Genomic DNA, 12,518 nt, shown 5'->3' on the forward strand with positions numbered 1-12,518 from the left:
GTCCCCCTCTCCATACGTCGCCGCGTCTGCCACCTCCCTCTGATCTTAATGAGCGCCGCCTGCTGCCCACTTCCGCGCCGCCCCCCCTCCATACATCACTGCGTCTGCCGCCTCCGTCTGATCCAAATGAGCGCCGCCTCCTGCCCACTTCCGCGCCGCCCCCCCTCCATACGTCACCGCGTCTAAATGTTAATTTTATGGTTAAAACAAAAAATTCGACATTTTTTTTCCAATATAAGACATACCCCGAAAGTAAGACATAGTGGGGCTTTGGGGGATAAAAAGAAAGTAAGACACTGTCTTACTTTCGGGGAAACACGGTAAAGTGATGCAAACCTAAAAGAGAACAATTTTCACATTCCAACAAAAGCGATTTTATTATCCTTTCGTCAAACTTCAATATGGTCTCTCTTCAAAGTTAAAAAGTATGTTTCCTGGTAAAATATTGCTAGGTTGGAACTTTCATAAGTATGGCAGATGGAGAGAAAAAGCTTTATTTTACCTTCTTCTACCACTTCTACTCATTTCCCCCCAATTGTTATTTTCCAGCTATGTGGATAATAACTCTCAACATCTTTAATCATGTATGCATTTTTCTTAAAACATTTTCACACTGTATTAAATGTACCTTAAGTATTTATTGCATATTACCTAGGAGTATTTTGCAAGAGAACATGTCGTAGCAGTATTGGGATCAATGCACAATAATTGTATAGATACACATTTTATTATCTCACATCTTGCTCCTGATTTGCCGACAGTGTTGAGGGGCTATTTCCTGCCATAACTGCATTTAGGTAATAGTTTCAGACTATAAGATGCACTGGAGTATAAGACGCACCAAGATTTCAAACATGTAAACAAGAAAAAACAAATTTTTGCCCTCCCTGGCTGCCAGGAGCACTTTGCAGGCCTTCCAAACCCTCTGAGGGCCCCTTTTTTGTGAAAATGGGCCTGCTTTTCACCTCCCAAACCTCCCACGTGTTACGTTTTTGCCATCTGCAGCCCCCGGAAGCACAATGGAGGTCTCCCAAAGCCTCTGTACATCCTGTTTTTGTGAAAAATGGGCCTGTTTTTGGCTGTGCAGGGTGGAGTTTCGGGAGTTCAAAAATGGCTGTATTCGGGGAATAAGAAGCACCATTTCTACCCTTTTTTGTGGGTGGGGGAATGTGTTTTATACTCTGAAAAGTACGCTACTTTTTAAATGTGGAAGTTGGGTTTCTAAAGCTTTGCCTCATGTCGTAACTAATATAAAAGGCTTACAATCATGTTCATTGTATGAAAATCATATTCTGTAATGGAATATATTACAGAAATTGGCATCCCCAATCAATATTTATACGTAACTTTAAATGTTGCATTTATGCCATGGGATGAACTATTTAAAAAAGAACGCAAAGAACATTCTATTTGTCTCATATGCGTTCTATGGACCTGTATACTGCACAAGTCAAAAAGAGGGCGGGGAAAATATTTACTGACCCCTCACATCCTGGACACAAACTGTTTCAACTCCTACCTTCAAAACATCGCTACAGAGCACTGCACACCAAGACAACTAGACACAAGAACAGTTTTTTTCCGAACGCCATCACTCTACTAAACAAATAATTCCCTCAACACTGTCAGACTTTCTACTAAATCTGCACTTCTATTCTACTAGTTTTTCTCATCATTCCTTTCACCCATTTCCTCCCATGTTGACTGTATGACTGTAACTTGTTGCTTATATCCTAAGATTTTTATTAATATTGCTTCTTCATTGCTTATTTGACCCCTATGACAATCATTAAGTGTTGTACCACATGATTCTTGACAAATGTATATTTTATTTTATGTACGCTGAGAGCATATGCACCAAGACAAATTCCTTGTGTGTCCAATCACACTTGGCCAATAAAAAATCTATCTATCTACAGTTCCCAAATTTTGTACAACGCAAAGTGTACTTACAGAGGCACCATGGAATATTTTACATTCTCAAGGGAAACAGTGATATTCAATATGATCAGACACCACAAGAAGTAGTATTTTGAAATAGTTCAGTTTTGGCTTAGCAGTGCTCTGAAAAAAATTACTGGGATTCTAACTGAAATGACAAAGTTTGGGAACCTTTAATTGCACTGTTAAAATACATAATCACACATTTTTTTAAAAATCTCATTTTCTGAAAAATTACCTGATCAAGTCTTGATTATTACGAGAAGGTCACATCATTTATACTAATGTTTAAACTTCTAGTATCTTGTTTCACTTGGATTAAAAGCAGTAACATACCATTAAGGAAAACAAGAAACACGTTTGGATATGAAAGTTCCTCTCCACACAGAAGGTTTACATCTTCTACTCCAAGGTTACCAGCTAATTTAATAATAGGGCCATCTTCCATGTCAGTAGTTATGTGAGTCATCAGTGCTAGGTTTTTAACCAAGCCACAGGCCTGAGGAAAACAGAAGTCAATTAAAAAATTAAGAAGGAAAACAAGTATATAAAATCAATTTATACAGATACGAGCTGCTCCACATGCGAGTATTCCAAGATACGAGCCACGAGGAGAGAGAAATTTCTGTTCCAGACCCGAGCTCAAATTCGGGATACGAGCTGAGCATCCACTAGGTGGCGCAAGAATCCTTGCTTTTGGTTATCTCGGAGGGGAAAAACAAAGTCTAAAGCCATTTGTTCCAGATACGAGTTGTTCAACATACAAGCTCCCTTCTGGAACGAATTAAACTCGTATCTAGACGTACTACTGTATAACTAAACTACTAAGAGATTAGTTTAACAAACATTCTGCTTAGGTGGCCATCAAATATGTTATAATGTATCAGCTATATTAGTATGTCATTTTGTGCAGTATATAATATCAATATTTATGTTTGCAATTTTAGCCACTGTTATTTGGTGATTGTTATCAGAACTTGGCTGGTTAGTGACAATTAATTCCAAGTTATATTGACAAGAAAACATAGAATAGAATTCATAATTTAATTCTAGAAAGCATAAATGACATAACTGATATTTATAGCTTTACCATACAGTACTTGGAATTAAGATTATAACTCTTTTTTTTTTGTATATAAAGTACTTATGAGGGCTAACTGTTGTCTTTTGCATTAAACAACAGTTCTGTTGTAAGCTGCTATCAAGAGAATGTATTTATTAGCAATTTGTTTCCAAGTTTTCTTTTTAAATAGCCAGCCAAATGAATTCAAGGACATAAAATCATCAATCCAAATTGAGGAAAAGTTTAGAGCGTGAAAATAGCTATGAAAAAGGTTTGCTGAATCATGGATATTCCAGGAGGACTTGTTTAACGGCATGGAAGCAGTACAAGAGATAAGTGCATGGAGGGTCTTCATTTTGAAAGAAAAAGACAAATGCAGTACATCCATATAATAATCTACATGGCATATAAAGCCCTCCATGGCATTGGACCAGATTACTTGGACCGTCTTCTGCCTCACGTATTCCAGCGGCCGGTCAGGTCCCACAGATTTGGCCTTCTCCAGGTCCCGTCAGCCAGGCAATGCCTGGCAGGGCCTAGGGCAGTGATGGCGAACCTCTTTTCCTTTGGGTGTTTTTCCCTAGTTTTTCCCCATGAGTGCCCACATCCATAATTCAATGCCTGGAGAGGGCAAAAATTGCCGCCCCTGCCCACCTGGAGGCCCTCTGGAGGTCAGAAACAGCCCATTTCTCAACTTCTGGTGGGCCCAGTAGGCCCGTTTTTCACCCTCTCTAGGCTTCAGAGGCTTCCTTGGAGTCTGCGGAGGGCAAAAACTCCCCCCATCCTTCAGAAGCCGAAAATGTCCTCCCAGAGCCTCCGGGTGAACCAAAAATCAGCTGGCCGGTCCACACATGCGAGCTGGAGCTGAGCTAGGGCAACGGTTTGAGGGCCGGGAGATATGGCTCTGAGTGTCACCTGTGGCACCTGTGCCATAGGTTTGCCATCACTGGCCTAGGGGAAGAGCCTTCTTGGTGGCAGCCCTGGCCCTCTGGAATCAACTCCCCCCAGAAATTCATACTGCCCACACCCTCCCAGCCTTTTGTAAAGCCTTAAAAACACACCTTTGCTGACAGGCCTGGGGTCATTGAATTTTAATATCTACCCCAGCCTATGGTTGAACTGATAAAAGTGTGTTAGTATGAAACATGAATGTTTGGTTTTAAATTGGGGTCTTTGTTTTTTACATGTTTTTAGATTTGATGTTTTTTAGTATTTTAAATGTTAGATTTCTCACATATTATATTTGTTTGTTGTAAGCCGCCAAGTCTCAAGAGAAGGGCGGCATAGAAATCTAATAAATAATAATAATAATAACAACAACAGCAACAACGACCTGTGAAGTATAACATAATATGACAAGGGAAAGTGCATTAACTACAATGGAGCTTACCTCTCCTTCAGGAGTATCTGATGGGCACAGCATTCCCCACTGAGATGGCTGCAGAGATCGGGGGCCGCTCACTTTCCTGGTCTTTTCAAACTGAGAAGAAATCCTTGTCATCATCCCCAAAGCAGAGATATAGGACAAGCGCGACAATACTTGAGTCACACCCTGTCGATCCATCTTGAACCTCTTCAGGGACCAATTCCCCTAAAGATAAAGAATCATGTAACACTGTTCAACGCTTCAAACAACTTTTTATATTTCTAAACAGTAACAGTTTGGAAAACAAGGTAAAGCAGATCCAGATTTTTCATCTATCAGGAAAATCTAGGAAACCTTTTTGTATAAAGGACAATAACCATGCTGTTGGTCACGTGTTGAATTTTAGCATTCTTCAGATTTTAGATTTTGTTCCGGATTTTGATCAATTGTTTGTTACAGGCAAATTTCTCAATTACTGTATTTGAAGTCCATTTCAATTTTTATTTGGTATTTTGATACAAGTACTAAGGAGAAGAGATACATAAGCAGGACATTTCTCTGTTGGTAAACAACTGGAATAGCTGGACCAGCCCAATATATTATTTATTTCTTGGGTACATTATAATAATACATTTCTGGGACAGGATCCAGATTTAAATCACAGAATCTTAAAGTAGGAAAGGGTCTTTTAAACTACTGACTCCAGTTCCCTACTTAGTGTAAGAATCCAAATTTAAAAATTAACAATACACTTCCCTTTTCTTGATAACTGGTACCAAGGTTAAACTGTTCTTAACTTCAGGAACTTTAAAAAAAATATTAATTCAACTTAAAAATATTATATCAAGTCCATATGAAGAACAGATATTGGCAATAATACAAAAATATATCAAATAAACCAAAGTAGTTAAAGACAGACTTTAAAAAAAATAGATCTAACATAAATTAAGTAGCTTAGAAACATACACTAATCACTAATCTTTTCTGATAGCAAAAAGATAATGATCTAGATGTTAAGTTGTTCTGTTTGGAGTGAACATTTAACGATTGTGCCAGATCTAAAAATATCCTTTATACTTAAGTCAATAAATTAACTGGATTTGGTGATATATTTTGCTCACATTCTCAAGAAAGACACCCCACAAAATACACCTCCTTCAACTGACAAAAATTGTATTGTACTGATAAAGGAGAATCTTTGTAGTTCAGGGCTGAAATGATGGGTCCTTGGTGCTTTCTTGCAAATGTTTCATTACTCAAACTAAGTAATAGCGTCAGTGATGATGATATTACCTAGTTGAAATTCCTGCAGGTAAACAACCAAGGTCAGGGAGCAAAGGGCCCTCATATACTATACCTTCCAGATGCTGGAAACAAGAAATAGATGAACTGTAAAATGACTTACAAATAGAACACAGCAAGCTACTAACAATTCTTCTTTAAACAAATACTAGGAAGGTTTTCAGTTAAAATTGGAAAAAGAAGCACTGGGCAATATGACAACCTGTAATTTGCACTGAGTCCCATAACTTGGTGCACCTGGTGCACCAGTTGTGGCCCTATCTGGACCGGGACTCACTGCTCACAGTCACTCCTGCCCTCATCACCTCAAGATTCAACTACTGTAATGCTCTCTACATGGGGCTACCTTTGAAAAGTGTTCAGAATCTTCAGATCGTGCAGAATGCAGCTGCGAGAGGAATCATGGACTTCCCCAGGGATGCCCATGTTACACCAACACTCCACAGTCTGCACTGGTTGCCGATCAATTTCCGGTCACAATTCAAAGTGTTGGTTATGACCTATAAAGCCCTTCATGGCACCGGACCAGAATATCTCTGGGACCACCTTTTGCCGCACGAATCCCAGCGACCGATTAGGTCCCACAGAGTTGGCCTTCTCCGGGTCCCGTCGAATAAACAATGTCATTTGGCGGGTCCCAGGGGAAGAGCCTTCTCTGTGGCGGCCCCGTCTCTCTGGAACCAGCTCCCCCCGGAGATTAGAACTGCCTCCACCCTCCTTGCCTTTCGTAAACTCCTTAAAATCCAACTTTGCCACCAGGCATGGGGGAATTGAGATATCTCCCCCGGGCCTATACAATTTATGTATGGTATGTCTGTGTGTATGTCTGCTTAATAACGGGTTTTTTAAAAAATGTTTTTAAATTATTAGATTTGTCATGAATTGTTTTATTGTTGTGAGCCGCCCCGAGTCTACGGAGAGGGGCGGCATACAAATCTAATAAATGAATGAATGAATAAACAAACAAACAAACAAACAAACAAACAAACTTGGCTCATAATATCCCAAGGCTGTCCATCCAAATGAAACACTTACGGTCGAGATGGCATTCACCATACCGTTGGTGATCTGATCTTGCCGCATGTGCTTAACTACATCGAACTGGGCAGCTCTTTGCTTCGGAATTACTTGGTCCGCAATTTTCTTCAACTCAGAGTTGAATTTTTTGAACAAGTCTTCAAATAGAAGGGACAGAAGCTGCAATAAAAAATTGACGTAATTAATGTACAACCCAGGAAATATTGAAATCAAGAGAGGTTGCTAAAACATTTTTTATCCAATATTTATGAAAAGAGAAAACAAAGGATCCTTCCAATTCTCTGGCATTCCCCATCTAATAAATTCCTTCCAACTCATTTTACTTTTTAAACTTGATTGTCACTTTTTTTTTTTGTTTGCTCACTAGTTTGCCCTTTCCATTCAGTGTTTTTTCTATTGATACATATATTTTTTGAGAGGGAGGAAGACTATATTTATTTAAAGCTATCTAACACGTTTCACAGCAAGGTAGACAGAGATTAAACACTGCTTTTAGAAACATAGAAACATAGAAGACTGACGGCAGAAAAAGACCCCATGGTCCATCTAGTCTGCCCTTTTACTATTTCCTGTATTTTATCTTACAATGGATATATGTTTATCCCAGGCATGTTTAAATTCGGTTACTGTGGATTTACCAACCACGTCTGCTGGAAGTTTGTTCCAAGGATCTACTACTCTTTCAGTAAAATAATACTTTCTCATGTTGCCTTTGATCTTTCCCCCAACTAACTTCAGATTGTGTCCCCTTGTTCTTGTGTTCACTTTCCTGTTAAAAACACTTCCCTCCTGAACCCTATTTAACCCTTTAACATATTTAAATGTTTCGATCATGTCCCCCCTTTTCCTTCTGTCTTCCAGACTATACAGATTGAGTTCATTAAGTCTTTCCTGATACGTTTTATACTTCAGACCTTCCACCATTCTTGTAGCCCGTCTTTGGACCCGTTCAATTTTGTCAATATCTTTTTGTAGGTGAGGTCTCCAGAACTGAACACAGTATTCCAAATGTGGTCTCACCAGCACTCTATATAAGGGGATCACAATCTCCCTCTTCCTGCTTGTTATACCTCTAGCTATGCAGCCAAGCATCCTACTTGCCTTTCCTACCGCCCGACCACACTGCTCACCCATTTTGAGACTGTCAGAAATCACTACCCCTAAATCCTTCTCTTCTGAAGTTTTTGCTAACACAGAACTGCCAATGCAATACTCAGATTTAGGATTCCTTTTTCCCAAGTGCATTATTTTACATTTGGAAACATTAAACTGCAGTTTCCATTGCTTTGACCATTTATCTAGTAACGCTAAATCATTTACCATATTACAGACCCCTCCAGGAATATCAACCCTATTGCACACTTTAGAGTCATCGGCAAATAGGCATTCTCAATTTCATTCTCAATTTCTTCTCTTGTCTCTAGAAAACAGCTCCAAACTTTGCTTTTTTTGTTTTTACAATACTAATTGTCAGGAAGACTAAAATAAGGTTGCTAGTGCATGCCAAAAATGCAAGTTTCCAGTATACAATACATTGTTAACTACTAAACAAGCTAAGTATTTAAACAGGCCCTGTTAAGACATTCTGGAATCTATTGCATAATTTAATTCCTGCAGGGAATGAGTCTGTTTTAAAACTGTCTCCATTTTTTTAGAAGCTTTAGCAGAACTCTGCCACTTTTGGCAAAAGGCCAAGCATCTACTTTGCTTTCCAAATTAACATTTACACTGATTATATCCATCATCTTTCCATCATTGTATCCCTAATAGTTTATAGAAAACACTTGCTGATAAAGCTTCTTTTGGTTCAAAATCTAGATCACTTTGAATGCACTGTAATTGAAATGGCTTACTATTAACGGTACATAATCCAGATTTTATAAACTGCACTCTAAATGTAACTTGGTTATTGTTTCTTTAAACAACTGTTGCAAGCTGTTATTACTTTGAGTTTCTCACAACTTCCGAGTCTGGATATCACAATATAAATTGCAATAAATTATAAGTGATTATTTATAATCATAATGGCATCATGCAATACATTGGCAAAACAAACAAATCTTTTCATGTTTCTTAGTGAATTCAGTCACTTAAGTGGCTATAACTATCCAGGATTTCATCTAAAACTATTTCCTAAATCCTGATGATATATAATCCACTATATAGTATATATTATAAACATTCTATAGATTTTTGTTAACTTCAAAAAAAGTTTCCACTAATCGGAGTATTTTCTTCCTGTTCCTATTCTGTTCTATTCTAAAGTTAGAGTGAGTTTTTATTTTACTTTTGTTTATTCTAAAAGGGTTTATTCCTAAGAGCATGGCAAAGATTCATGATAGCCTACTTTTTAGATCAAGAATAAGTGATTAAACACTGAATGGAATCCCAGCAATAATAATAATTAAATTTTCATTGCAAGCAAAATGGGTGAACAGTGCAGTCAGGCGGTAGGGAAAGCAAGTAGGATGCTTGGCTGCATAGCTAGAGGTATAACAAGCAGGAAGAGGGAGATTATGATCCCACTATATAGAATGCTGGTGAGACCACATTTGGAATACTGTGTTCAGTTCTGGAGACCTCACCTACAAAAAGATATTGACAAAATTGAACGGGTCCAAAGACGGGCTACAAGAATGGTGGAAGGTCTTAAGCATAAAACGTATCAGGAAAGACTTAATGAACTCAATCTGTATAGTCTGGAGGACAGAAGGAAAAGGGGGGACATGATCGAAACATTTAAATATATTAAAGGGTTAAATAAGGTCCAGGAGGGAAGTGTTTTTAATAGGAAAGTGAACACAAGAACAAGGGGACACAATCTGAAGTTAGTTGGGGGAAAGATCAAAAGCAACATGAGAAAATATTATTTTACTGAAAGAGTAGTAGATCCTTGGAACAAACTTCCAGCAGATGTGGTAGATAAATCCACAGTAACTGAATTTAAACATGCCTGGGATAAACATATATCCATCCTAAGATAAAATACAGAAAATAGTATAAGGGCAGACTAAATGGACCATGAGGTCTTTTTCTGCCGTCAGACTTCTATGTTTCTATGTTTCTAAGCACCAGGCCCTTTCAAAAAGAGGGCTGGGAAGTAAACTATACTCAAATGTGGTTGAAGGTATAAGGGAAAGAAGTGACAGTTCATCAATTGATTTCCATGGAAAATCTGGAGGAAAAAAATAATAATAAAGAAGTTAAGCTGCTGAAATAGAATTTCACCAATTAGCTTAATGTCAGAGAATTCTAATTAGCCTCCTTGAGATTGCCATTTACTGTTTAAGGCTTTAGAGTGCCAAATTCTCCTTTTCACACAAACTGGTTGCAAAATTAAAGACATTAGGCAGCCTTAATTATATTATCAGAACAGCTGGGATTAGTCAATCTCTGAAGTCAAGACGGTTTTCTTTTGTGGTAGGGTAGAAATCCTTTCCTTTCCAGGGTGCCGGATTTTGGTGCTGTTCCATATCTCACCCATACAAAGCAAGCTGAATTAAAGAGAGAGAGAAAAAAAATTCCAAACAAACCCTGAGGACAAAGAGGAGGGAAATGCTCAGCAAATAATGAACACATTAAGGAAAGAGAAAAGGTAGGTGAAAAGATTAAGCTTGGAGTCCGTAGGTTTCGCTAACACCTCTGCTGGCACCTGGCCTGCCAAACCTCTTGTGGGCTGGAAAAAAAAATGAAGAAAAAGCTCTGTAAACCAGCTTGGCTAGTGGAAACAACCGTTATCTAAAGCTAAAGCACATTTCGTGCTCCCTTGTCCCATGGGGTGTGAAATTAGCTCCTATTGTTTTCACACATTTTTATAGACACAATACCTTTTATGTCTTTGCATTGTGCAGGCTGCTCTGCTTCTCTCCCTTAATGCAGGATCAATCCCTTTGCATTCAAATTTTTAAGCAACTGAATTTTTAGCCCAGAAACACTGCCAGCTTTTGAAAGGATGAAAGCCATTTAGAGGGAAACATTAACTGAAAACACTGAGTAACAGGCTTAAAGTAAGGCGCTTTATTATTTTGCAGATATAATGCAGACATTGTGTTAATAATAGCAGGAACATGCCTGCAAGATGCATTTTTAAGTTACAAAAGTATCATAAATATTAAAATAACCAATAAGGCAATGGACGTATGGTACTATTTATGAAACTCTAACTTAAAAATAATTTGTATTTGAACAGAATTGTGGCAAGTTCAAGGTATATTGGGACATGAAACTGCTGTAATGATTTGTAGTTAAGCACTATCAGGAAGGAAGAATAATCTAATGAAAGCAAATTATGGTTGATTAATTTGTTATAAATTATTATTATTATTATTATTATTATTATTATTATTATTATTATTATTAATTAGATCTGTATGCCGCCCCTCTCTGTAGACTCGGAGGGTTAATCAACTAAACACACATAGAATTGTATTTTATGACTAGTGTATTATTCAAAATACAATAATACCTTGTCTTACGAACCTAATTGGTTCCCGGAGGAGGTTCGTAAGGCAAAAGGTTCGTAAGACGAAATGAATTAATGCATGCAGCAAAAAAACACCGCCGCCCGGCTGTCACTTTTTGAAACAGCCGGGCGCTTCTCAGCTTTCTCCCAATGCTGAACCTGGAAGTTCGGCAAAAGTTTAGGTTCGGGTGGCCGCCGAGAAGCCCCGCCGCCCGGCTGTCACCTTTTGAAACAGCCGGGGGGCTTCTCGGCGTCCTCCCGAACCCGAACGCCAAACCCCAACTTTTGCCGAACTTCCGGGTTTGGCGTTCGGGAGGCTGCCGAGAAGCCCCACCGCCAGGCTGTCGCCTTTTGAAACAGCTGGGGGGGCTTCTCGGCGTTCTCCCGAACGCTGAACCCAGAAGTTCGGCAAAAGTTCAGGGTCAGCGTTCGGATTCAGGAGAACGCTGAGAAGCCCCGCCGCCCGGCTGTTAGCTTTTCAAAAGAGCCGCGGAGCTGTCGGGCCGGTCGGGAGGCTGGAAAGGAGGTGGGGAATCCCAATAGGGAATTCCATGGGTGGAGCTTTGACGTCACAAAGACGTCCTTCCTGGCCGGCCGAAACGTATCACGATGTACCACTGTATAATAAATAGTAAAGAATTTTGTAAATTTTCTAAAAAATTAGAACAGTTACTACGTAAAACAGGGGGGTCAAATTCAAGGCCCACGGGCTGGATCTGGCCCTGGGACCACCCTGGAAATAGTTAAGGATTGGCCCGCAGTGCCTTTGCCAGTGAAAACGGAACCTGTGAGGGCTGCCCGCGGCCCTCACAAGCTCCACTTTTGCTAGCAGAGTGCTAGCAAAACAAACTATTAGGCAAAAGTGGCATTTGGTTACATAAGTGACATTGAATGGTCACACCCACCCTGGCCACCCCAAGATCAAACAAAACCCAGATGTGCCCTCAGTGAAATAACGTTTGATGCCACTGACATAAAACTATTGTCAGAGGTCTCAATAAAAGACACAATAAATAAAAATTATTTATTATTATGTCTTTCATTCCTGTAAGCCGCCCTGAGTCCACTTGGAGAAGGGCGGCCTATAAATTTAAATAAATAAATAAATAAATACATTTAATTAAATAAAAGGTAAATAACACAGAATTCACTATTCAGCACTGCTCGAAAACTTATTCTTCCTTCTTTCAGCAGTCATGAAACAGTTTCCGGTCACAATTCAAAGTGTTGGTTATGACCTATAAAACCCTTCATGGCACCGGACCAGAATATCTCCGAGACCGCCTTCTGCCGCACGAATCCCAGCGACCGATTAGGTCCCACAGAGTGGGCCTTCTCCGGGTCCC

General features: G+C 39.2%; 1 protein-coding gene across 2 annotated transcripts in view; it reads right to left on the reverse strand.

Moving 5' to 3' along the window:
• Window positions 1–12,518, reverse strand: part of POLR3B (RNA polymerase III subunit B) — a 90,598-nt gene that overhangs the window by 48,626 nt on the left and 29,454 nt on the right. For both annotated transcript variants that reach the window (XM_070756248.1, XM_070756249.1), the window contains 3 exons: window positions 6,708–6,869; window positions 4,395–4,595; window positions 2,278–2,440 (listed from right to left, as the gene is read on the reverse strand). In XM_070756248.1, coding sequence (XP_070612349.1) covers window positions 2,278–2,440; window positions 4,395–4,595; window positions 6,708–6,869 — 526 coding nt within the window. The remainder of the gene's footprint in view (window positions 1–2,277; window positions 2,441–4,394; window positions 4,596–6,707; window positions 6,870–12,518) is intronic.

The sequence above is a fragment of the Erythrolamprus reginae genome, chromosome 6, assembly GCF_031021105.1.
Source record: "Erythrolamprus reginae isolate rEryReg1 chromosome 6, rEryReg1.hap1, whole genome shotgun sequence".
Classification (NCBI taxonomy): Eukaryota; Metazoa; Chordata; class Lepidosauria; order Squamata; family Dipsadidae; genus Erythrolamprus; species Erythrolamprus reginae.